Source organism: Cricetulus griseus (assembly GCF_003668045.3).
Source record: "Cricetulus griseus strain 17A/GY chromosome 1 unlocalized genomic scaffold, alternate assembly CriGri-PICRH-1.0 chr1_0, whole genome shotgun sequence".
NCBI classification, from domain to species: Eukaryota; Metazoa; Chordata; class Mammalia; order Rodentia; family Cricetidae; genus Cricetulus; species Cricetulus griseus.
The window spans coordinates 220345464-220369830 of record NW_023276806.1 but is presented as its reverse complement, the minus strand read 5'-3'; the positions used below and the strand labels follow the sequence as shown (position 1 = coordinate 220369830).

Below are 24367 nucleotides of genomic sequence, written 5' to 3'. Positions count from 1 at the left end.
CACTGCGGCCCGGGCCCCTGGCCCCAGCCTTCCCATTGGTGGAGACGTTTTTGGAGGCACCCACAGACCGGGGAAACTTTTGCCATATAAATAGGGCAGGTCTGGGCTTTATTATTTTAGCACCACGGCAGCAGGAGGTTTCGGCTAAGTTGGAGGGACCGGTCACGATTGCATGCCTGCGCCCGCCAGGTGATAACCTCCGCTGGTGACCCAGGGGCTCTGCGACACAAGGAGTCTGCATGTCTAAGTGGTAGACATGCTCAGCTTTGTGGATACGCGGACTCTGTTGCTGCTTGCAGTAACTTCGTGCCTAGCAACATGCCAATGTAAGTGTCTTCCACTTGTTTGGGGCGATGAAGGACAGAGACTGGATAGGTGGGCACCCTGCTCTGGAAAGGGGACACTTGACCCATTTCCATAGACAGCTTGTGAGGAAGCTCTCTGGCCTGTGGGGACACACCCGGGCGAACGAGAAACAAGAAAGCGAGGAAGGCTTGACTGTTGCCAAGAGTTGGGAAAGTTTTCCCTTAAAACTAGACAGCTGGCCTGGATCCCCAGGTTGTTGAAGCTCACTAGGAGGCAAAAGGATTTTGCCCCAAGATGAGACAAACACTACTGACAGAGTGAAAAAAATCAGAGGGCTGCACCCCTCAGTCCCCAGAATTGTGCTCATGGTAACCTTCTGAAACTTGAGGCCTAGTTTAGAAAACCCTTTAATGTAACAATACAAACCTCACCCGTCTCCATTTTCTAGTGGGCGTCAGAGTTGGTCTGGATGACGTTGATGAAGATAATGATGAAAATGCGCCCCCTGGAGGCAGTAAGATGAAAGCACAAGGGCCAGGCCCTTAAGCTAATGGCATTCCAGTTAAAGACTCCCTGGGTCTATAGAGTGATTTACATTTCTGGGCCATATATGGAGGTCTCCGTCGGGGTAGACTTAGAAGTGGGGTGCCTGGGTTTCTACTTTTGTCTTCTGGATGGTTAAATTAGCTTCCCAGTTCATTGCATGGTCAAAGAAATGGTAATTTTTAACTAAAATCATCTCTGTTCAGTTACCCCTCAACATGTTCCCACCGGTAATCAGACATGAAAATAGCAGATTTGAGAAATACCAACCTTGGCCTGAGATTCGAGAGCCTGGAATTCTTCCCATGAGGCTCTTACTGATTTGCTATGTGGCTTCAAACAAATCAACTAGACTTTTTTCTAAAACGTGGGATGGAAATTAAGTGTTCCAACTTCAAGGCCACCTTCCATTTCAAGCTTGCATGACTAGACTTTCATGTCGAAAGAATGAAGAAAGTCAGTCGAGTTTCATCTTGAAAATGGCTGCCTAATTTAACTAGACAAAGATGTTGGCTTGATGAGGGGTGCCTGGCCACACCCAGGGCTCCAAAAGCTGGCCCCACCCACATGCCACGTGTCTACCATTGCCTCATATCTGAAGCATGTGTGTTCCCTTCATCCACTTCTATTACCCACTGAGGATACTAACGAGAAACCGAACTGAAAAAGTTAGTGTTACGAGTTAGCTTTCTATGAAATCAGAGAGTAGAAGGGTGAAGTCCCAGAGAAAAATACAATAGCCCTTGGGAGGTAGAGATTTGAACGTCAGCATACCTTCTAATCAACATCCAGCCACTATGTAGACTAAAGGTTGCCCAACACACATTGTTCAAAATGGTGCACAACCGAGTAATGAAAAGGCAAGTCTCCAAAGGATATAAGGATGTAATGGTTCTGTTCATCAGTTCAGGCAAACTGTTCTTCCTCTGATGGACACAATAAACTAAACCTATCATTTATCTAATTTAACAGTAATTCTCATCAATTGCCCTTAAATTCAGTGCTGGAGGAAGTCCACCCTCCCAAATGGTGACCATTGAAACAGATGTTCTCTTTCCAAATGGCATACTTCTTGACCACCAAATTCAAGCAAATTTTCATGGTGAATCATGCTGGAGCAAGTCCAACCACAATCATATACCACATTAACCTATAATTACTATACTTCAGGAAGGGACTCAGTCTTTAAAGTCTTTTAGTGTTTGTGGCAAGGAGGTGGGTATCATTGTTTTTCAAGTTCTTACTCCATAGTTTTCTTTTTATACAAAACGATCCTTCTTAGGGAACAAATTTGATGCGCATTAATCAAACGACCTTACCTGATTTAAGTGAACTATTTAAAGCAAGAATCAGATTCCTGGATCAATTTGTTTTCGTGTATGTAAATTAGACCTTTGTGGGGAAAAGGGCTAAGTCACTTCAATGTTTTATGAAAAACAAACTCGCTTTAGGGTACATAGCCTCCTAACTTTTCTTAGATTCTTATTAAAGGTGATCTAAACCATGAATTATTTCCTCATCAATCAATTGGTGTGAGAGGCAATGATTAATCTGTGCCACTTCCACCATAATTGCTGAGCTTTAGGAATGTCCTCCAGACACATTAATATTTCACAGCATTTGTAAAATAGTAAATAATTAACCATTTAATTCAAAATATATTTACATATTAAAACCATAAACAAATCATCCTGCTGATCCCTGGTATGTTTTTTATCTGAATAATTTGGAAGTCATTAGGATATTCTTAAGAAATAGAAGGGGTATTTTAATCAAGTAATTCAGTCTTATAAACCTGTGTATCATTTGTTAATTACTGTTACTGAAAATGAAATGGTATCAGTAACTATTTATTATTTTTCTTTCCTCTACAGCTTTACAAGCGGTGAGTAAAACTGTTTTTATAAAAATAAGATGTTCATACTTTGATTGTATTGATCATAGTAGTGTATTTTCTAGGGAGGGAAGTTGGCCAGTTTGGCTTCTCAAGGAAGTCGTGGAGGGGTAAAGCAGTCCAAACCTTTCTGGATTCTACTGAAATGCCCACCCCATTTTCCAAAGTGGGTGGCGCTTCTAAGTAAGGCTGGTCTCATAAAATACCCATAGGGAACAGAGAGTAAATGGGCCAGTGGAAGTTTGGGTTATAGCACCAGCTACTTGGAAGTGCAAGATCTCACTGAGCTAAAGTGTTGTTGTTTTTTTTATTTCTTTGGATGCATTTTCAAAGAATTATGAATAAATTCTTAGCTCATGAATTAAAACTGCAAAATAGCTATAAGTACATATATATTTGGTTTCATAGATAGCATCTTGTTTATTGGTAAAATTTTATATTTTATCTCAAAATATTAGATTAAGACAATGAAAGAATAATGTAGTGATATCAACAGATGTGTTTGTATATAATATCAAAATATTAATCCCCTTTAATCTATGGAAGTCTATATAAATCTTCTCATAATAACCATTTGCCTTTTTTTTTCTAGGGAGCTGCAAGAAAGGTAAGAGTCTAATGCTTCTCTGTAAATATCTGATATTACCAGAACAAGCTTGATGCAGTTTCATATGAACTATAGAAAGAAAATCCTTTGTCAAGATTTTACTCATACAAATATGAATTCACCAAACCATAAAGTAAAATAGTGTTAATGTTTGATGTAATGAAGCATCTCTAATTACATTTATGTTATATAAATTGATGATTTACATACCACTACTAAAAGACTTTCTAAAAATTTGTTTATATTCTGATGAGAGAATGTATATTATATTATAGATAGTAAATCAAAGCTTATCTTAAAGATGTGGCTCTGTAAATGTGTGGTAAAGATGTAACAATATGGTTATTTTATCTATAGTAATCATCTTACTAAAAATACGATGGATAATATCGATTTGACCATTAGAGACTATAGCATCCTCTAGTCCTCCAGCTTGAAAAAAATTACATTTAGTTTTAAGAAAAAGAACACATGTTGTCTATTGTTCTATACCGGGTCTTTTGGCTGTTGTTTAATAATATTTTAGTCTTAACAACTAATGATTTTCAAAATTGGTTTGCCTGTTCACGGTAAATTACTTAGGCGAGTGTCCTTTTGCTTCTTTTGTCTTCTTTTAGGGCCCCACTGGAGATAGAGGACCTCGTGGAGAAAGGGTATGAAATTTTTGAAGCATTAAAGGGCTTTGGCCCATATTTGAATAACTACATATTATATTAGGAGCTACAGAAGACTGACAATGTGTAAGAATATTATGTATTCAGATAATTACACCACCTTTTGAGTAGATAATGTCCTACAGAAGAAGTAAATGAACATTATTATATATAATCAATATCCCTTTTCAGTCAAGATTACCCTTTCATAAAAAGAAACACTATTACAGGCAGCCCAGCTCTTTGCAAGTCTATCTTTCTTTGTTTTAATTGGGCCTGCCCAATACATGTATAATGGAAATACATCCCTGACCACACAAATCTCTTTGTGACATGTCTTGTTTCTTTTGAAAATACAAAGACCTTTGTATAAACTGGAAATAATTGTGAAGCAGCTGTCAGTTACATGTTTGTCTGTCTCCATTCATACAGGTACAAGCCAGGCTGCTGTTCTATTTGCTACTTTTCTTTGATATGAGTAACTACATGGTTTTGCATGATTTGCATTATGTAACATTTTCCCAATATGTAAACAGCTGCATCTTGTATCTGTCGTGAAATGTGGACTTGCACATATCCTACACAATTTATTAGTTGTATAATTGTTTCACTTAATTATCCTAACAACGTGAATAGTGTTAAAGCAGTATTCCTATCCTGTGATAAAGCGATCTAAACAGTTAATCTACTCTCCCACATACCACATATTGAAGCAACTGAGTACCTTTACAAGAGTCAGAAACCAGTACCGATCCACATGGTGTCTCTTTATACAACATGAAACATGTTTAGTTCACAGAATCAGCTCCATTATGAATTAATATCCTATCCTGTGTTAGCTTCCACTTGTTATCTTCACAAATCAGTCATTAAAGGTCCTTCTAAATTAAACCTATGCCACATGTCAATAAATGACAGACATACATGTTACATTTCCACATTCACATCCTCAAGTCTGAGAAGCTGACCTTAGCACATGTGTTCTTAGGTCCCCTTTCACATACTATACTGGTTTTGACAGGGCTACTCAAACCCTGCCCTAATTCCCTTTCTTTTTAACAGGGTCCAGCAGGTCCCCGGGGCAGAGATGGTGTGGATGGCCCTCCTGGTCCCCCTGGTCCCCCTGGTCCCCCTGGCCCCCCTGGTCTTGCTGGGGTAAGGTGTCTTAAGTATTTTTAACTTATTTCTGACTTTAGTGTCTTCTCTCTGTTAGAAAAGTGTTTAATTGTAGAATTTATTTTTAGTAGTTAAGGAAAAAACTTCTATTTGGGAATTAATATATTTTATTTCATTTCTGTGGTTTCTCCATCTGAGGTTCTGCTTTGTCTGTCCTCTTTTGAGGCCTTGTCAATTACAGGCTGGGACTTTCTGTTCACTGAAGGTAGCGGTGGCCATCAGCACCATTATTTAATTTGGGGATTTAATATCTTTTATCAGTAAGGCACAAGTAAGAGGTGTTGCCTTATTAAAGAGTTTGATTAGACTGAATTACATAAGTGAAGCCCCTGATCTTAAGCAATTTCACAAACATCCGACCCTTTTTATTCTCCTTGGCTTGGAGTCTGCTGAACCAACATTCAAAGCAGTTTTAGGTTTAATTTGCTCGAAACTAATTTAAGAAAAGTACATTTCCCTTTTTCATTAATATCTTCTTTTAGCTTTATGTCTTTGACAATGGTATGAGTGCCAAATGGCCTCACTGCAGGAAGGAAAACATATTTGTTTAATTGGTTAGCACTATGAATCAGAACCCTGATTCTAATACCCAACTGTATGCCAGTAAAATAAGACCTTTCTCTCCCAAAGATCTTATTATGATTGCTTATCTACTGAGTGTATTAAAAAAAAAAGCACCTTCTTTAATACAGCTACCACTCCAAGGGAGATCTTTAACAGGAAAGTTATTACTGTGAACTATTTTTTAAAAGTTTAATCTTCTAAGGGGCATTTTAATTTTCCCATAACTTGAAAACTCTTTATATCCTCGTTTGAAACTCCAGTCAGAACAAAGAAGTGTCTTATTGGCTTGTGGTTTAGGGCAGCAACTTCCAGCACAGCCTGTCCCCCTGAGCTCTGCTTTACTTGTGAGGGTTCTGAGGGACTGTAAAGGTTTAGGAAGCCATCTTTCCTCACTCTAGAGGTGGGTGAGAACTGGTGGATTCAGTGCTGAATTCTATGTCATTTCTGTTTAAAACATGGCCCTCTTTTAAATAATATCAGGAAATGTATTAAAAGCAGATGGAAAATCTAAGTGAATGACCATTGACATATATACTTGTGTGTGTGTTTTACTTCCTCCAGATCTTTGCTCCGCAGTATTCTGATAAAGGAGTTTCATCTGGCCCTGGACCAATGGTATGCTTATCTCTTTTTATCCTAGAGGGGGAAAAAGAACCTTATATAGAGAATTTATGTCAAACTCCACAATGATAGTTAACACTCCATACTTAGTTCAAATGAAAACAACTCCTTTGTCTACACTTAGATATCAAAACTGAAGTCCAGGTTAGGAGTTTCAATTTTCTCTACAAACATGCCTCATAAAAAGGTCAAATATTTATGTCTAAGAAATAATCTTTGGACATACTGACCATTATAACTCAGGCAGATGAATTCAACTCAAACTATTAACATCTATGAGTTTCTCTATACCCTTGTACATTCCTTAGCCTGTAAAGTAGTCCCAACAAACAGGATGGTTGACTATCTCTCCCTGAACCTATTGGGTAGGGCCAACAAGTTGTGTTTCAACCCCTTCATCTTGTAACTAGAGAGTTTGGGGCTTTCCCCCCAAAATTAGTCAGGTAGTTAAGGACAGACTTAACCTGTAGGCAAGATGTGTGAGAGACAGCTTGTGGCTCATGTACTTAGTCCTTGAATAAAAAAACTTCCTTCCTCAACTTTAAGAGTTGCCCCCAACAGGTTCAGGGCTACACTATGGATCTCCTCAGCAAATGACAGCTCATTCTGGCTTAACCTCAAAGACTTGATGATATAAAAAATGTTTCTTTTTTTACCATTCTGATGAAAATTCCTTTTCTTGTCTATTTATTAAAAGCCAACATAGAATGAGTCAAATTTAGAATGTATGTCATCAGCGCACATCCTGTCATTTGTGTAACAATTTAAAAGCTTCCCTGTGTATTACAATGATGACCTAGCTGACAAATGAAGCTTCAACCCAACATTACTGAGACGTAATAGAGAAAAAATAGACATGATCATGACAAATGTATAATAGTTTATATGAAAGAATAAAAATGTACCAGAAATAATAATGCTAGATTAATTAACTATTACAGAATTGAATACACATGCATACCACTTGGTGATTCTAATTAAGTTTTCCAATGGCATTTATCTGTTAGTTCTCATGGTCTTGAAAATGTAACTTTTACCTGGGCCCTACATTGGTGCTCTGTCTTCCCAAGATATTCTTCTGAAACTAATGGGCCGAAATAAACTAATGTATTATAAGAGCAAGACAATATTTTCTGTAAATTAAAACTCTCACTTGTGAAATCATGTAGCTTTAATTGATGACTTCCAATTTCCTGATTTTCCTGGTGATTTAAAATGTTCACATCTGAAATGAAAGATGGAAGCATTCTTTTGGCTTTGTTTAGATTGGACATTTGAAATGAGTTGTTTCTGCTAATGCTGGACATTACTCGGCTGTAAAGTAGAATTCATTTCTCAAGAAGAGGCAAAGTGGGAAATAAACCAGAAGTAGAGGTCATATCATTTTAAAAATTAAAATGGTGGGCAGAAGCTGTGGGAAATTAATATGGATTTCAGATTCTCTTGTCTTTAAAACCTCTCTCTGGGGAGAGTCAAGCAGAATATTTCACCTTAAAGTATCAGGGAAATATAATTTAAGTTTGTACATCTACACACTTCCACAGACATGTGCAATCAACAGATACGTGTTTAGCAAATGGAGAGATAGGCAGCAATAAAGTGTTAAAATAATTTTCCATGTTGAAAAATCAATAACTACAAAGCCCCATAGGATCCTTTTCTGAATTAATCATAGTTCATCTCACAGCCGCCACCAAATAAAATATCCCTTACGTAAATGAAGTTGTTGCAAATATAGGAAAAGATGAATAAATATAATTAAAAATTTATGATATCAAGGAAAAGTATACTTAATGGATACCTAAAAGTATTTTTATTGAAAAACAATAGCTTCTCTTTAACACTGAAGCAATTTCTAAAACAAAATAAATAATTTTCATGATTAAAATAATGTGCTTTTTAAAATAAAATATGTAGTGTCTCCCTATAGTCATTTAATAAACTGCAGCATCCTCATTGTTGATATATTATAAAAAATTACTCAAAACTTGTACATAAGGTATTTTCAGCTGTATGAGAAATGGATCCTATAGATGAGCTTACACCATTATTGATTACTACAGAGGCAAAGGAAAACTACATTTAGCTCAAAAAACCCATAGCATTCTGTTTTACCTTACATTTGTGTTCCAGAAGAAAAAAGAAAACAAACTACTGTCATTTGTGTTGTTTTCAATGTCCTGTGATAGATTCTTCCAATAGGCTGCCTCAATAATAATTTATTTTTCCTTCACCCCTCATTACATCCACTTTTGCTTGACATTTTCATCAGTCACCAACAACCCTGAAAGGAGCTTTAAGGTTATAATAAACCTCCTTTTAATCATTAAGAAGGACTTTTGAGCCTTTTCAATTTGTGCCCCTGTGGCAATGAAAAAATATCAATTTCTTAGCTAAATATGACATGTAGTGATGACATACGATGAAGGGAATCTACCTGAAATGCTTTGTCAGCCGTTATGTCTTCTGTTCTTGTGCAAAGATCAATTCACTCATCGCCTTTGAGCAATCTCCATATGTTCAGCTCCTCACGTCTTGAGGAACTTGTGGCTCCACGGCTCATACAATTCTCATTGACTTCTTAAAATTTGGTTGGTAAAAATGAAGGGAAGGGCAAAAAAAAGTGAGGGTACAGGAAATTGGGGTCCTTAAGTGCTTCCTTGGGAGGAAGAAAAACTATGAAATAAAACTAGGATGGTTTTGTTCATCTGTCCATTGCAAACAGCCAATGGCTCAGCAGGATGGTTTCTGAAACCAACTTTCCCAGTCCAGCTAATGTTACTCCAAACAAGGACCTGAGTTCTTAGTGCTAACTATGTGTATCCTCTTGGCAGGGCTTAATGGGACCCAGAGGACCTCCTGGTGCTGTTGGAGCCCCTGTAAGTACCAAAATTTTATAATCACTCTTCCCTAAAATATAAGAAGGCTAAGCATTACTCTCATGCAATGGGCATGTTGTTCAATAGCAAAGCACTTGTCTAACATGTGCAATGACCTGAGATTGATTCCATAACTTCCAAATAAATAAATGCTCTTTCTTCCCCTACCTTAGGGCCCTCAAGGTTTCCAAGGACCCGCTGGTGAGCCTGGTGAACCCGGACAAACGGTAAGAACATTTTCTCCCTGTGTGGAAAAAATGTCTTTGGAGAAAAGTTTGTGAACACAGTCTTAACCTCATAATGCATCTCCTGTTTCCTTAGGGTCCTGCAGGTTCTCGTGGTCCAGCTGGCCCTCCTGGCAAGGCTGGTGAGGATGTAAGTGTCGACTCCCAAGCTCTTCCAAAACAACATTTAAATACTACCATCTCAACAGGAATATCTAGATTCAAATTAAGTTCCATGCTGGAAGCTCAATATGCTTTAACATGAGTCTCCCCATATGGGAAATATTACTTTAATGAAATACTAATTAACTTGCTTGTACTTGAGAGATATAATTGTTAATTAAACATGTATTTGAGCCCACATTCTTATGTGTACCTTTCTCTTCTAACGGTTTGCCAAGTCAAGGCTGACCCTATGCTGCTTTCATGTTTTAGGGTCACCCTGGAAAAGCTGGACGACCTGGAGAGAGAGGAGTTGTTGGACCACAGGTGAGGTCACTGACAACAGCATGTGGTCCAGAGTTAGTTATTTGTGAGCATGCCTCTGATGGCAGCACAGATGCCACTCACACTCGTGGCATTGATTAAAGGCAAGGAAAAAGAATGCAGATATTTTATTCACGCCAATCAATCAGGCTGTGAACAACTAAACTGTTTTCTACAAATGCCACCGTCCTAGTTATTCATATCATAGTCTTAAAACATACCAGCCATTAATTCCAAACTTGAACTTTGAGGAGAGAATTGGTTTGGAAAGAGGAAAGAGTCACCTTTTAACTTCTGAGGAAAACCTTATTCATTTGGTTCTGAATTTTTTTTCCAAGGGTGCTCGTGGTTTCCCTGGAACTCCTGGACTTCCTGGCTTCAAAGGCCTTCGGGTGAGTACATTTTTTTTTCATCTAAATGAGAAACAATGCTGATGGCAGCGGCAAGTGCTAAGAACTCAAGTGTCTTTAAATTCCTGGGTGACGCATCCCAGCTTCTATGTCCCTAAATTTTGAAACTGCTGGAAATGAAAGTAGAGCCAGAACTCACCAAAAACTGAGGTTAATGCAGACAAACTGTGTGAATTATAGTTTTTAAGTAGTTAGCAGTACCTGGAAACTGTAAAATTATAAGGATGACAAGAATGTAAGGAAGCTCGTCCAGCACCCTTCACCTCTTACCTGTGTGCAGGTGAAATGGATGACCTGCTGGAGGGGAACCAGCTCACTGGAGCTGGAACATTCAACTCTGTTCTACTCCAGCAGCGACAGCATCTGTCCGGGAAATAAGTAATTGCAAAGATGGAAGACTCCGAAATGACTGCAATTACAACATGACAGCATTTTAAAAGTGTCCATTGCCTTTCAGGGACACAATGGTCTGGATGGATTGAAGGGACAGCCTGGTGCACAGGGTGTGAAGGTAAATACTGAGCTGGGAACACCGATTATAAGGCTATTTTACTGAAGACAACCCACATTTCAAAAAGGATCTTGCATCCCTCTTCTATCCTGCAAATCCCTCAATGGTAGAACACTGAGATTCTATGACAAAAGGCCGATTACTAACACTTACTTAACTTAATGTTTATTTAAATACTCAAATGAAAAATAGTGTTAATGTTTTCTTCCTTCATCTCCTTTCCTCCTCTTACAATGTCATTCCATCTCTGCAGCCAAAACAAAGGTAAATAAACATGCAATCAAATATTAGAATACGGCTTGCTACTTTAAAGTGGAAGTTCTCCTTTGCCTTGCACTAATTAGGTACTAATTCATGTCATAATACGCTTTTCAACCTCTTCCTTCTGATTTATCTGTGCACACTCAAAAAATTTTTAATTAGGTAATTAAAGTTTCAAAAGTGTGTTATCTCTTGGCTTAGCCTCTTCACTGACAGTGCTTCCAACCATAAAATGTTCTCTTTCCTATTAAGGAGATAATGTGATATTAAAGTGAATACCAATGTAATTACAAATTAATGAGTAACGAATGCTAGCGGGACCAGAGATGAGCATGAATATGGAGAATCTGGTCTAGCTTCCCAGCTGCCACACAAATGGATAAGGTCAACCCCATTCTCCCATGAGCCTAGGATTATAGCTCAGACTACTAATCACAATATCACAAAATGTTAGCGATAAAAGGCACTTTTTAGGTGTCCTCATTTTGTGGATGGGGAAAACTGAGGTTAGAAAGAGTGAATGACTTGCCCAAAGTCATATGTCTAGTGGTTAGAAAGGCAAACTCAAGATATCTCATGCCACTTATTCCTAAAGAACATTCTTTCCATGGAATCTTAGACCTACAGCTGGGGAAACAGCTCAGTGGTAGAGCAAGCACTTGGTTAGCATGTACCAATCCTTGGTTTGTTCCTCAGCATCTCTCTCTAAACTAGAATATCTTGAAGAAAAGTTCCTTAACATCCCCCAAGTAGGAAATTACCCACCACTGCCTAGAACTCTCAATAAGAAACAAATTCAATGACTCTAAAAACTGTTATGATGCTTTGACTCTCCATGTATCTTAATGAAAATCTTAACACTGAGCCTTCAAATGTATTTTTAAAAGGTGAATTTGGCTGTACTGAAAGGAAATATATCTTTTGTACTCTTTTTAAAAATATTCCTAATATATGGAGCTGTCTATAAAAGTATAGAATGCAAAGAGAAAAATTGGAGAGGAGTACAATCAAATAATCACAACATTTTTAGTATCTTGACCTTTTGCATATTTATATAGGACTCTTATATTAAAAAAGTATGTGTCTGAGATCATTGAGAAACAATCTATATTTATAAAAAAGATGTTTTAAAATGTATGAATGGCTCAAAGTGATAGAGTAAAAATTGCCCAATCTGAAAAATGGCATATATAATGACCAAATACTCAATTTTTCTCCTGTATACAGGGTGAACCTGGTGCCCCTGGTGAAAATGGAACTCCAGGTCAAGCTGTAAGTATTGATCATTTCACTGGAAATCCGAATGTGCTCTCTTTGCATCTTGAAACATCTCTCAAGTTTTTGCTAATTTCCCCTTTCTTATGTCCCTCTGCATCTTCAACTTCTACCTGGTATTAGAATGAGACTTGTACTTTTAGTGAATTGTTAGAAATTGGAAAAAGTTAAAAGCTGCCTGTGACATTCTGGATTTTTTTCCTCAACAATATTTCTGTTTCTAGGGAGCCCGTGGGCTTCCTGGTGAGAGAGGAAGAGTCGGAGCCCCTGGTCCAGCTGTAAGTGGTCCTGTTTTTTCTTCTTTCTAAATCTTCTTAAAACACTGTCTAATGCCATTTGTTTAATATCCCATCTTTACTTCCTTCATAGGGTGCCCGTGGCAGTGATGGCAGTGTTGGTCCCGTTGGCCCTGCCGTAAGTTCTGACACTGGGGAGTCGGAAAGGCTTGAAAGTTGGGTCAGGACCAATCTTCCTTAACTTCTATGAAATGACATCATTTGGAACATTTCTGCCAAATGTTCCCTGAGGTCTTCGGAAGCCTCCATTTATAAGTATTTATAAGAGGCTATTTCAAATTCCTGGAGCTACTGAATGATGCATAAATTAAAACTCATCCTATGTTGGAAACTTCGATTGTATTCCCTTAGTAGAACTCTGTCCCTGTTTTCATAATGACTTCACGGAAATTTCTTCTTGGATTTCAGGGTCCCATTGGATCTGCTGGTCCTCCAGGTTTCCCAGGTGCTCCTGGTCCCAAGGTAAAAACAAGGTGGTCATCACCACCTTGATAAATTCCTTAGTATGATGTGAAATGTCAGTACCATTTGCAGGGAGAGAAATAACTACAGAGCAAGTCCCTTCATCAGTCCCACCTTTTAAATGGGTACAGAAGAGGTCTCACGCTAAGTTTGCAATAAACCTGTCTGTGCTTGCACAGCGTGTAGACTCTCGGAGGCCCTACAGAATGTGCTCTCTGAGTTAGTGGGGACTGAGTGACAACCACTAACACAGAGACAGAGTCACAGTGGAGGTAGGGATAACACACAGAAAGTCCTTTCCAAATTAGAAAGGTGACCCCAAACTTTGTGATAATAAACCAATGGTTGCTCTCCTCAAGAAATTTCCTAAAAGTTGGTGCTCTAACAACAGAGGTGTGCTGCTTTGTTATTTCCTCCTAATTCTCCACTGTTACTGCCATTCTTAGGGTGAACTTGGGCCTGTTGGTAATCCTGGACCTTCTGGTCCTGCTGGTCCCCGTGGTGAAGTGGGTCTTCCAGGTCTTTCCGGCCCTGTTGGACCTCCTGTAAGTAGTCACTGACATTAACACCGCTGAGCAGAAAGACTGAAGGTGGGCTCAGAAAAGGTAAGAAATAACTCTAACTCAGTGATGTTTTCCTTCTCCTTTCACCCACACACCTCACCCACCCTGCAGGGCAATCCAGGAGCAAATGGCCTCACCGGAGCCAAGGGTGCAGCTGTAAGTACAGCTGGGGAGTTCACCTTTGCTCTGGGTTAGAGGTACTTGCCTAGGGCGGCCTCTGCAGCCTGCTTCCTCCTGAGGGATGCTGGTTTTTTTCCTTCCCATAGGGCCTCCCTGGTGTTGCTGGGGCTCCTGGTCTCCCTGGCCCCCGAGGCATTCCTGGCCCCGTTGGTGCTGCCGGTGCTACCGGTGCCAGAGGACTTGTTGTAAGTGGTCACCACTGTGATGTTTATGTACTGAGATACTAGCTTTGGTATCCTATATGTTCCTTGGCTTTCTCTTGTGATATTTTGTCTTCCTTCTGTAATGTTTTGCAAAAGTTTATATTTCTTGTGTAGCTGTGTTATGTCCCTGTAGAGCCCCTCCTCCTCTGTACATGCCCACAGTCACCTTCCTTCAGCTAGCTTAGAAGCTTGTGAAAAGATAGAAGAGGTAAACTCCATGTGTGAGTCTGACCCTTTCATCAATCCCATTTTCCTCCTTCTGGATTTTTAGATGACTTAAGCTTCAGCATCCCAAGAGACTTGCCCCTAGAAAGTGTTGACACACTTTTGTCATTTGACCATTGTTCTTTTGGATCTTAGGGTGAACCGGGTCCAGCTGGCTCCAAGGGAGAGACTGGCAACAAGGGTGAGCCTGTAAGTGGCTTCATAATCACAATTTTGTTAATTGTCCCTCATCAGTTTTCAATCCAATTTCAGTTGCTAGATATTACATAACATTTTTTCTATTCTTATTCTTTTTTATTAAACAGGGTTCTGCTGGAGCCCAAGGTCCTCCTGGTCCCAGCGGTGAAGAAGGAAAGAGAGGGTCTCCTGGTGAGCCTGGATCTGCAGGCCCTGGAGGGCCTCCTGGGCTAAGAGTAAGTTCTAAATATTCCAGTCACAGCAAGACCATCATGCCACCCCTTGGCTGGGAATGGGTCAGAATTTCTGTGTATATTTCCTAGATGAAAGAGCATCTGCCTTCCATCTGCTTTATTAAATTAGTGACTCACAGTTTGGTATGTTATTAAATTGGTCTGGAAACAATGCTGACCTATTTTTGCCGGATGCTCATCTGTGCCTTCCCTAGGCATCTGAGTAAGACATCTTGGTTTGGGGTGCACCGATATCATCCTCTTAGAAAACAATCATGCCCTGTGTTAGTAAACCCTACCTTGTGGCATTCCAAGGTTTCTCTAATCCCCCACTGCCCCATGCCCTTTCTTACAGGGCAGCCCTGGTTCTCGTGGTCTTCCTGGAGCTGATGGCAGAGCTGGTGTAATGGTAAGTTGTCCTTCACTCCTTTACCAGGAAGGACCTTGTCAATGCTGGTGTTGGTTGTGTCCTCAGGATTACATTACCAGCCTCCTCACTCGGCCCCTCTCCTATTAACAGGGCCCTCCTGGCAATCGTGGTTCAACTGGTCCTGCTGGAGGCCGAGGTCCTAATGGAGATCCTGGTCGCCCTGGGGAGCCTGGTCTCATGGGTCCCAGAGTAAGTTTCAGATAAGTCCTCACAAAGTCCTATTTGGAATTGGTGCCTTCTTCAAAAGGCTTCTTAACACCAATGGTAACAACCAAAACATCTAAAGTAAACTTGTTAGTGGGCTTGCTCATGTTTGCCTTTTGTATTCAACTTTATCAGAGCCCCATAGAAGTTTCAGTGCATTTGGCTAGTTCATAGGTTTTCTGTGTGTTACTTGAACCCATGACTATGAAAAATTTGGAAAACTAGATCTATTTTAAAATAGCCTAATTAGTTTGGTTGTCTCATCAGCACATATCTTTTATCTTAATTTGTGAGTTTTATATAAGGTATTCATGAAATGTATTAAGGCTATACATTATTAGTTTATTAGATTCATAAGTGAAACCAGTTTTTCTAGCAATCATAAAATGCTATAGTGTATTCAGCATCATACCAGCTATAGAGGAGTGATCTTTTGATCCAGAGATACTCAAATTCATAGCAAGGGAATCAATTTTTTTTGTTCCATTATTTCTTATGGTTGAATATCAACTGTAATTTTGTACCATAAACAAGTAGTAAGGAGCAGCAAATATTGCAATAAAAAATCCACCTTGGAAATTGCTTGCCAAAATTATTAGTTTTTGTTTTCTTCCTATGATGGAGTAAATAGCATGGTACATTTTGCCCATACAATATGTTGCTTAACAGTTTCTTTTGCTACCTATAAATGAATCATTTGCACAAAATAAATTACAAAGGGAAACACACAAAAAAATAGAGAAAAGGTTTCAGAGTTATTTTCATACTTTGCAGCTAGGCTGATATCTCTAATGATTCATCCTTGGTAACAAACAAAAAGTGAGGAGAAAGTGCCATGTGAAACTTCAATTAATTAGAGCCTTGAGTGTGGGAGCTAAAGTGCCAATGCGAAAGGACCCTTATTTATTTTGTAGGGTCTTCCTGGGTCTCCTGGAAATGTTGGCCCATCTGGTAAAGAAGGACCTGTGGTAAGTATTGCTCATTTCCCATTACATTTTCAAGAACACTTATTGCACCCTCATCAAGTCTATTTTTGTGGCTTATTTATACATGAATACATTGAAAATAAATATCAGCCACCTCTACATCATCTGGGAACAGAAGGTAATAGATTGTAATTATGGATTCTAAATGGATGCAGGACTGGAAGCAGAGAAGGGATAAGAAAACCATGACTGGGGAAATTGAAGCAGGTGACAAGGGGATAGAAAGGGAAGGAAGAGAGGCAAATTGCTTACATATGAGATTGAACTGGCTGGCTGTGTACTGACATCCTATTTACAACAGGGAATGGAGTCATAATTTGTTGACACTTTGTAGGGGCAGCTTTGTGTGCTCAGAAAACTACCCTGTTTCATCATCTGAAAACATCCTAAGCTTGGTAGCTGGAAACCATAGGGATGACAAGTACACTTGAAACTGTTTCTAGGGCCTTCCTGGCATTGACGGCAGACCTGGCCCAATTGGCCCAGCTGGAGCAAGAGGTGAAGCTGGCAACATTGGATTCCCTGGACCCAAAGGCCCCTCTGTAAGGATCATGTCTTCCCCTCCCTCAATACCTACCTACTACCTCTCAGCCACAGTCGAATTTTCTCTCCTGGTCCTCAGCAGTTTACCTCGAGGCAAGTCATTTCAACACAAGAAAGCCGTGGGGCACACATTTCATTAAAGCCTCACCTCCATGTAGGCCTCAGGAAACCCACCAACAGTCCTTTTTGGACAGAGCTTCACAGTGTTGGAGCATGCCTTGGATAATGAGACCAAAGCTGATAAATGTCAGCAAAACACACAAACAAGCAACAAAATCAACATTTCAAAATTGCCATGGAAAACTGGACATATAATCTTCTCATGTTCTTTTATTGTATATCATTTTTCCCCTTGCCTCCCTTCTCTCTGATGCCTCCATTGCATTTCTTTGTGTGAGTGTGTGTGTGTGTGTGTGTGTGTGTGTGTGTGTGTATGTGTGTGTATATATATATATATATATATATATATATATATATAATATATATTTTTTTTTTTTTTAATAGGGTGATCCTGGCAAAGCTGGTGAAAAAGGTCATCCTGGTCTTGCTGGTGCTCGGGTAGGTATTAACTTGTACAGAGAAATCCCCCCCAAAACGTGTTTTGTTTGAGGCTACCTTCTGGTATCATGCTTACTTTCACCATGCTGAAATGTCTGTACTTTAAACTACGTGGAAAAGGCAGTGAATGATAACAAATCAGAACACACTGTTCAAAGAAGTAAATCCATCTGGCCTTTATTTTATTCATATTATGATTAAGAGGTTATACATTTGTGCTAGTATTCTCCTTTCCTTTGTCAACTCCCTCCTATCTGTGGACTTCTTTTAAACTCCATCAGTAGTTAATCGGCAGCATTTAGCACTTGGTGAAACTCACATGAGTTACTTTAATTCTAAAATGATAAATTTGTCTTGAATAATTAGCTTGCAAGGTTCTTTGGAACAGATTAAGCTATGTGTGTAACCATGATCCTTTCTATTTTCTTTAGGGTGCTCCAGGTCCTGATGGAAACAATGGTGCCCAGGGACCTCCTGGACCCCAGGTATGTACTTGTCCTTGCTACTTACTGAAGCAAAGTAAAGCTTAATCCTTCAGAGAGCTCTTCTTTCCATAGTTAAGACAGCAAAATGACATCAATGCTATCCCTTCTGTCATTGACCTCAATGCTATCGCTTCTGTCACCGATATCAACGCTATCTAACTTTGTTTTATGGTACTATTGTTTTTGAAATTAACTCTGGCTTTCTTCATCTGTGGTAACTAACAAGGTGATGCAATACTCGGATTCAAAATAAAACACCATAATCAGTATAGCTATGCTAATATGCATAGACTAATAAGTCATTTTTCCTTCACATAACTGGGCTCGTGAATATGGCTTTAGACTCTCAACATCAACAGGTTTTGATGCTACCAATGAGGCAGGCATTAACATCAGTGCTCTCTCTTCTGTCACTTTTAGGGTGTCCAAGGTGGCAAAGGTGAACAGGGTCCTGCTGGTCCTCCAGGCTTCCAGGTGAGTCAACAAACATGCAGTTTGTTTTCATCCAGTTCATCCTAACGTCACCATCGCCACACCATCACCTCCCAGAACATGGCTTCAGAACTCCAGCAAAGGCAACAATTATTCAAAGCAAACTCTCCTGAAGTGATGTAATAACACATAAGAATGTCTGTATTCATATTATTCCCTTTGTAAACCCAGCTATTAGCATCAGTATGGCTGTAAGATTGAGATTTTCATGTCTCTTCATTTAGGGTCTGCCTGGTCCCTCAGGTACTGCTGGAGAAGTCGGCAAGCCAGGAGAAAGGGTGAGTAAACTACATGACACTGTCTTGACCAAATCTAAGCATTTCCTACTTTGTAAATTCCCTACTGCCATGTAATTACAGTACAAAAATTTTGTGTTTCACACATTAATTATAGTAGTCTACATTGTTGGTGTTGAACAAGGGAATGAAACAACTTATTTATATTTTGTTCAAATTACCTTATTTTATGGATTGACTGAAACACCACAATATGAAAGCAAAACCTATTGACTATTTCGTATAATAGCCCTACTTTGGTGTGTTCTTTGCTATATTAAAAAAAAAAACAAATTATTTCCTTCTCCATAGTGAAAACGTAAATGCACCGATTTTCCATCAAACCAGAGCCTGAAAAAAATTGCTTTTAATGTTTTTCTTGGCATTCAAACATGACACTGCTATCCACAATCAGAGCATGAGTTCTGAGTCATTTTCTCTAATTGTGATGAATGCGCCTCAATTTAGTTACATTCTGTGGCCTGGTCTCCTTTGTCAACAATGGGCCACATTAAAGAGACAGCTGGTCAGTAATAAAAGAGATACACATGGGTATACAATTAACTAGGTAATGTACAGAATATGATAATTTCTGTTAAGAAGGCAGTCCGTTATATAGCTAAAATGTACAAAGCCTGGCTGTGTTTGTTATTACTTATCACATTATAAAAGGAGGTAGCCGGCTTTGTCACTTTTTAAAAAGTAGTAAGCTGAATAATGGGAATCAAATTTTCTGATCCCAGGTCTGGCGCAGACACATCTTTGATAGCAGTGGTAATCTCTTTTAGAGTCTTTCTACAGAGCCAAAGGCTTTGTTATACAGTCTAGCCCAGATTCCAAGCATTATTTGAGCAGAGTCCACACAACTTTATTTTGTACTTCAGAATATTTTAGAAACCTTAATCATAAGTGACTGGAGGGACCACACACAGATTTCATGATTTATTTCCTGTTGTGTTTTTACCTAGGGTCTTCCTGGTGAATTTGGTCTTCCTGGTCCTGCTGGTCCAAGAGTAAGTTTAACTTAGTTAAATTTCATTAAATTTTGACAACATGTTTTTAAAAGAAGTAGTGCTTGTCTCTAAGACCACAATGGCCTTCCTTAAAGGACATTCCTAACACCCTCCATATGTATCATTGGGCTTCTTCTGAGTTAATAGTAAAAGATTCTGGTCAGTTGCTCATATTTCCTATATGGTTACAAAAACATAAATAAACAAATATATGTGTTATAGTAGATTATTTATAAAGACAAATGTGATGTCCTTATTACAATTGTTGATTTTGAGCCAAGAAAAGTAATACCTAAGATCTAAGTGCATATTTATAGAATGTGTTGGTGTTGAGAGTCTAAAGCTAAATTCATGGATGCGTCTAGTTTCATGAAGGAAAATTACTTATTGGTCTATGCATATTAGCATAGCTAGAATGATTGGCATGTTTTTTTGTAAAAATTCAAAGCATCCCATTATGTTACGAGCTACCACATATCTAGGAAGCCAGAAGATAATTAAAAAAAAAAACAAAAATACCATAGAACAAAGTCAGAGCAAGGTTCTTCAATGTAATTGCAATGTGGAACTATGGGATAAATATTCAGGGCCATAAAATGTCAAGTTGTGATGTTTAGATGCAAAGTTGGAGGCATTCAGATAAATAGACACAAATGAACACCTGCATTCATATATGGCCTCTGTTTAATATCCTGTTACATCATTACTACACGAGGTTGTGGAGGTGGCAGTGATATGAGAATATAATCTTATCTGTACATGACATAGCCATTCAACTAAAGCTCCATAATCCCCTTTGACTACTAAGCTTGACTGGCATCTGATCTTGCCTGAGGATGTAGCACATAAAAGACCATCCCCTTAAAAGTAAATGGATTCCAAAGGTTGACTGTAACACTGTAATGTTTCCAAGGCAACAAATTGTGGATCAGAGTCCCAGAATATTAGAAGTGTATGATATCGCAAAGATTATCTCACACCTTTCCTTCATTATACAAGGAGAAAAATGAGAAGTGAAAAAAAAAAAAAGGTTCATTTGCTAGAAATGTGTCAGAACTCAATCTAAAACTCTAAGCAAATAAGGATATGCAGGAAGTGGCTGAGAGTGACGTCTAATTGCTGTCTTCCAGGGAGAACGTGGTCCCCCGGGTGAGAGTGGAGCTGCTGGCCCTTCTGGTCCCATTGGAAGCCGAGGTCCTTCTGGAGCCCCAGGGCCTGATGGAAACAAGGTAAAACTATAATCTATAGACAGATGGAATGGGCCCATGTGTTTCAGAATATGTGGATCTAGTGGAAAAGGGATTGTCTTTGCAAATTTTTATTTATTTCCAGTTGTACAGGAGTTTCTACCTCAGTTATTAACAATATGATTCCAGTTAATGTTATTTCTTCCAAAAGATAACTTGGAGAGGGAGGAAAACCTTTATTCTGGAAGCAATGAATTAGTATGGTTTTGCCCTTTTCATAAACACTGTTTATGTTTTAGTTTAAATCTAGAACCATCTTTTACATTTCTAGAAAATAGTTTTTGTTTTACTCCAAAGGCACAAGTCTACAAGTTTGTGTTCCAAAGTACATTTCTAGTTTAGGGTTTTTGTTTTTGTTTTTGTTTTTGTTAAAAAAAAAAGATACAATTACACATTTCTGAAAACCAGGCAACTTGAATGTCTCCCAAGTCTTACCTTCAAGGGGAAAAAATGTAAAGAGTAGTTTCAAAAAAAAAACCCTATTTCATTATGTGAAAGGGTATTAAAGGGGAGAATGAAAACCACGTAAGAGGGAAGAGAAGAAAGGAGTATGGTGACATTCACTGGTGCTTTCAAAGGCATCTATTCATCTCAGTAGCTAGCCAACAGGTTTAATGTGTAGAGCATTGTGAAGCTTAAAATAAAAATGGAAGGCACGGTCCCACTCTTATGGAGACAATCACCTCCCAGTTGATGAGGTCTCTTTCCATGTCACTTGCCTGAGCTAAGAGACTTGTCATTGAAAAGGTTGTGGACAAATATTTTTCAATCTCTCCTTTCCATTGTGCTGTCTTCTCCTTTACTGTGTTTGTCTTCCTTAAGAGGACGAGATGTAGGCTGTGGAAGAATAACAGCCACCCACTCTCTGCCCTCTTCTCTTTAGTCATCGTGTCATTAATAGCGGCCCCTGTTCCATCCTTCCTCCTTTCAACGGTGCTCCTTTGTGACTCTACACAGATGAGAATGCCATCCATTAAATGTTTAAATTGCAATTCTTCAAGAGTTTGAGTCTTGGCTTTCTTCTTTTGCTACTGAAATAATTGATTTCACATGTTTTGATTCCAGGGTGAAGCTGGTGCGGTCGGAGCTCCAGGAAATGCTGGTGCCTCTGGTCCAGGTGGTCTTCCAGGAGAGAGGGGTGCCGCTGGTGTCCCTGGGGGCAAGGGAGAAAAGGTACCCATCAGTGTTGGACCTTGATACATCATGTCCGTGAATTCCAGACAAGAAGGCTGTGCAAGGATGCCTGGTTGTTTACAAATCCTTAGCAGGTGGTGTGGTGGCGTGTGACATCTATGTACATTTCCCTCTGCCATCTAGCACCTACTCATGTCTAAACTCACTAATCTGGCAAAATTCCTTGCTACCATGGAATTTCATGCAAGCAGATGGTGTTGAGTAATACATGAGGCTCATTTTAATGCCACTAACAATAATGCCTCATCCTGCCCTAATTAATGGAGGAAGCTATATTGAACAGCTGTCAACCGTGCTACGGCATTCGTTATGTTATAATAGTGACCAGGCATCACACCCATTGACATGTTGCCTTGTTATTCCAACCTCATCAGTTTGAAAATTGCTTCGTTACGAATCAGAGGGATATTTATTTTTAATCTTCAATAATAATCGGAAAGGGGCCTTAAAAGATGAGTTTCATACTGTTTTCCTCATTCAATGTCCTATAGAGAAGTAGGAAATTGAAAAACACTAAAATTCTTAAATGATGGCATACATTATGGAAACTTCTGTAAAAGCACTCACAGTTCATTTCCACTCAAAAATTTAGTCAGAACGCCAAATGTGGCTCTTGCTTTGTACTTTCAGGGTGAAACTGGTCTCAGAGGTGAAATTGGAAACCCTGGCAGAGATGGTGCTCGTGTGAGTAGAATTTTGTTTTTAAGTTTGTCTGTGCTTAAATCCTGTTTTTATATTTTACTCAGTTTGAATTCAGCGAATTTTCACAGTAGAACTACAAAAGAATTCAATTTTAGTAAAATTGTAATCCATTATATATTAAATCACTAATAAAACCATTTTACATGCTCCAAAAGGAAATTTTAAAAATGACATGCCTTTGAAAATTCCATCTTGACTTTTTCTCCCCTTTCCCTGTTCAATATGCCACCTCTAAGCTGCACACCAAAAGCTGTAGGTTCAGAGGAACACTGATTGCCTGTTTTAAGTGGTAATACTGCTTTTAGTGAAGCAACAATCCCTTTGCATTTTAAAAAGCCATGACCCACAACAATGCCCTACTATCCACTTGTCTGCCCTAAAATGTGAACTAAGGGCAGCCTTAAAGATTAGCTGTGACTACCATAGGTGTCACAGATGACCCTGAGGAAGTATAATTATCTTCCCTGAGCTGCCAGCACTCTGGCACTTCCTTCTTAGTCTTCTCTGTCACCTCTTCCTCCAAGGTGATAACCCACTGTAACACATTCCTGGTATTCTTTGCCTTGAGTCACAGAGTTCTCACAGTTCCAAACAAGGCAACTTGTTTGCTTCCCTCTGGGAAATTTTACAAGCATGAAAGAAATCAGAACTCCCAAATCCTGCTCTGGCCTTTACCATTTCCATAACCTTTATTAGCTCTTTCTTCAGTTGTTCTATAGGTCCTTATTCCTGAGGTGACTTCCGGTCACCCCGATAAACAGCACCAACATGGATCAGGGCTTTCTTTCTTCATTATTATGAATTGAGTGTGTGTGTGTGTGTGTGTGTGTGTGTGCGTGTGTGTGTGTGTGTGTGTGTGTGTGTGTGTGTGTGTGCGCGCGCGCGCGTGCCTGTTGAGTGGATATGTGCCAGTATAACAGCTAAATGTGAAGATCAAAAGACAAGTTGTAAGTGTTGCTTCTACCATGTGGATCCTGTGGATCAAACTCAGGTCATAGGGCTTGACTGGAAAAACCTTTACCTCCTGAATCATCTTGCTGGGCCTGAGGAGCTTTCTTGAGGTCCTGCCGCAGTGTGCCATGCAGGTGTTTGACACTTCATGAAGAGCAGGCCAGAGTGCAGTCTGGATGGTGTATAGTTTTTTTTTTTTTCAGTCAGACCTGTTTCTTTTTGGTTCTAGGGTGCTCCTGGTGCTGTAGGTGCCCCTGGTCCTGCTGGAGCCACAGGTGACCGGGTGAGCATGCATTTGAACTTGGGGGTATACATTCTCACTGAGTTGTATAGCTCTCTGAGAGGATAGAACTATCTAAAATTCCGTGCTTGTCCTGGCCCCAGAGAGCCTCGGCTATTCATTTTTATGGCTGGGTCTATAAATAAAAATAAATAAATAAAACCTAGCTGGTGTGAGGGAGCAGCAAGAAACAAATGCTGCTGTTTGGATTCTCTTTCCCGGCTGTGGCTGTGCCAGCTGTCTGATCCACACCTTAAT

General features: G+C 39.3%; 1 protein-coding gene across 1 annotated transcript in view; it reads left to right on the top strand.

Annotated features, from left to right (window-relative positions):
* Positions 1 to 256: 256 nt before the first annotated feature.
* Positions 257 to 24367, top strand: part of Col1a2 (collagen type I alpha 2 chain) — a 34267-nt gene continuing 10156 nt past the window's right edge. The window contains exons 1-34 of the mRNA XM_035451960.1: positions 257 to 326; positions 939 to 953; positions 3340 to 3350; positions 3968 to 4003; positions 5066 to 5158; positions 6305 to 6358; positions 9199 to 9243; positions 9417 to 9470; positions 9565 to 9618; positions 9903 to 9956; positions 10292 to 10345; positions 10821 to 10874; positions 12363 to 12407; positions 12635 to 12688; positions 12780 to 12824; positions 13115 to 13168; positions 13615 to 13713; positions 13843 to 13887; positions 13998 to 14096; positions 14475 to 14528; positions 14645 to 14752; positions 15105 to 15158; positions 15270 to 15368; positions 16298 to 16351; positions 16813 to 16911; positions 17417 to 17470; positions 17902 to 17955; positions 18376 to 18429; positions 18672 to 18725; positions 19691 to 19735; positions 20866 to 20964; positions 22048 to 22155; positions 22807 to 22860; positions 24059 to 24112. Of these exons, the coding sequence (XP_035307851.1) occupies positions 257 to 326; positions 939 to 953; positions 3340 to 3350; positions 3968 to 4003; positions 5066 to 5158; positions 6305 to 6358; positions 9199 to 9243; positions 9417 to 9470; positions 9565 to 9618; positions 9903 to 9956; positions 10292 to 10345; positions 10821 to 10874; positions 12363 to 12407; positions 12635 to 12688; positions 12780 to 12824; positions 13115 to 13168; positions 13615 to 13713; positions 13843 to 13887; positions 13998 to 14096; positions 14475 to 14528; positions 14645 to 14752; positions 15105 to 15158; positions 15270 to 15368; positions 16298 to 16351; positions 16813 to 16911; positions 17417 to 17470; positions 17902 to 17955; positions 18376 to 18429; positions 18672 to 18725; positions 19691 to 19735; positions 20866 to 20964; positions 22048 to 22155; positions 22807 to 22860; positions 24059 to 24112 (2079 nt within the window). The remainder of the gene's footprint in view (positions 327 to 938; positions 954 to 3339; positions 3351 to 3967; positions 4004 to 5065; positions 5159 to 6304; positions 6359 to 9198; positions 9244 to 9416; positions 9471 to 9564; positions 9619 to 9902; positions 9957 to 10291; positions 10346 to 10820; positions 10875 to 12362; positions 12408 to 12634; positions 12689 to 12779; positions 12825 to 13114; positions 13169 to 13614; positions 13714 to 13842; positions 13888 to 13997; positions 14097 to 14474; positions 14529 to 14644; positions 14753 to 15104; positions 15159 to 15269; positions 15369 to 16297; positions 16352 to 16812; positions 16912 to 17416; positions 17471 to 17901; positions 17956 to 18375; positions 18430 to 18671; positions 18726 to 19690; positions 19736 to 20865; positions 20965 to 22047; positions 22156 to 22806; positions 22861 to 24058; positions 24113 to 24367) is intronic.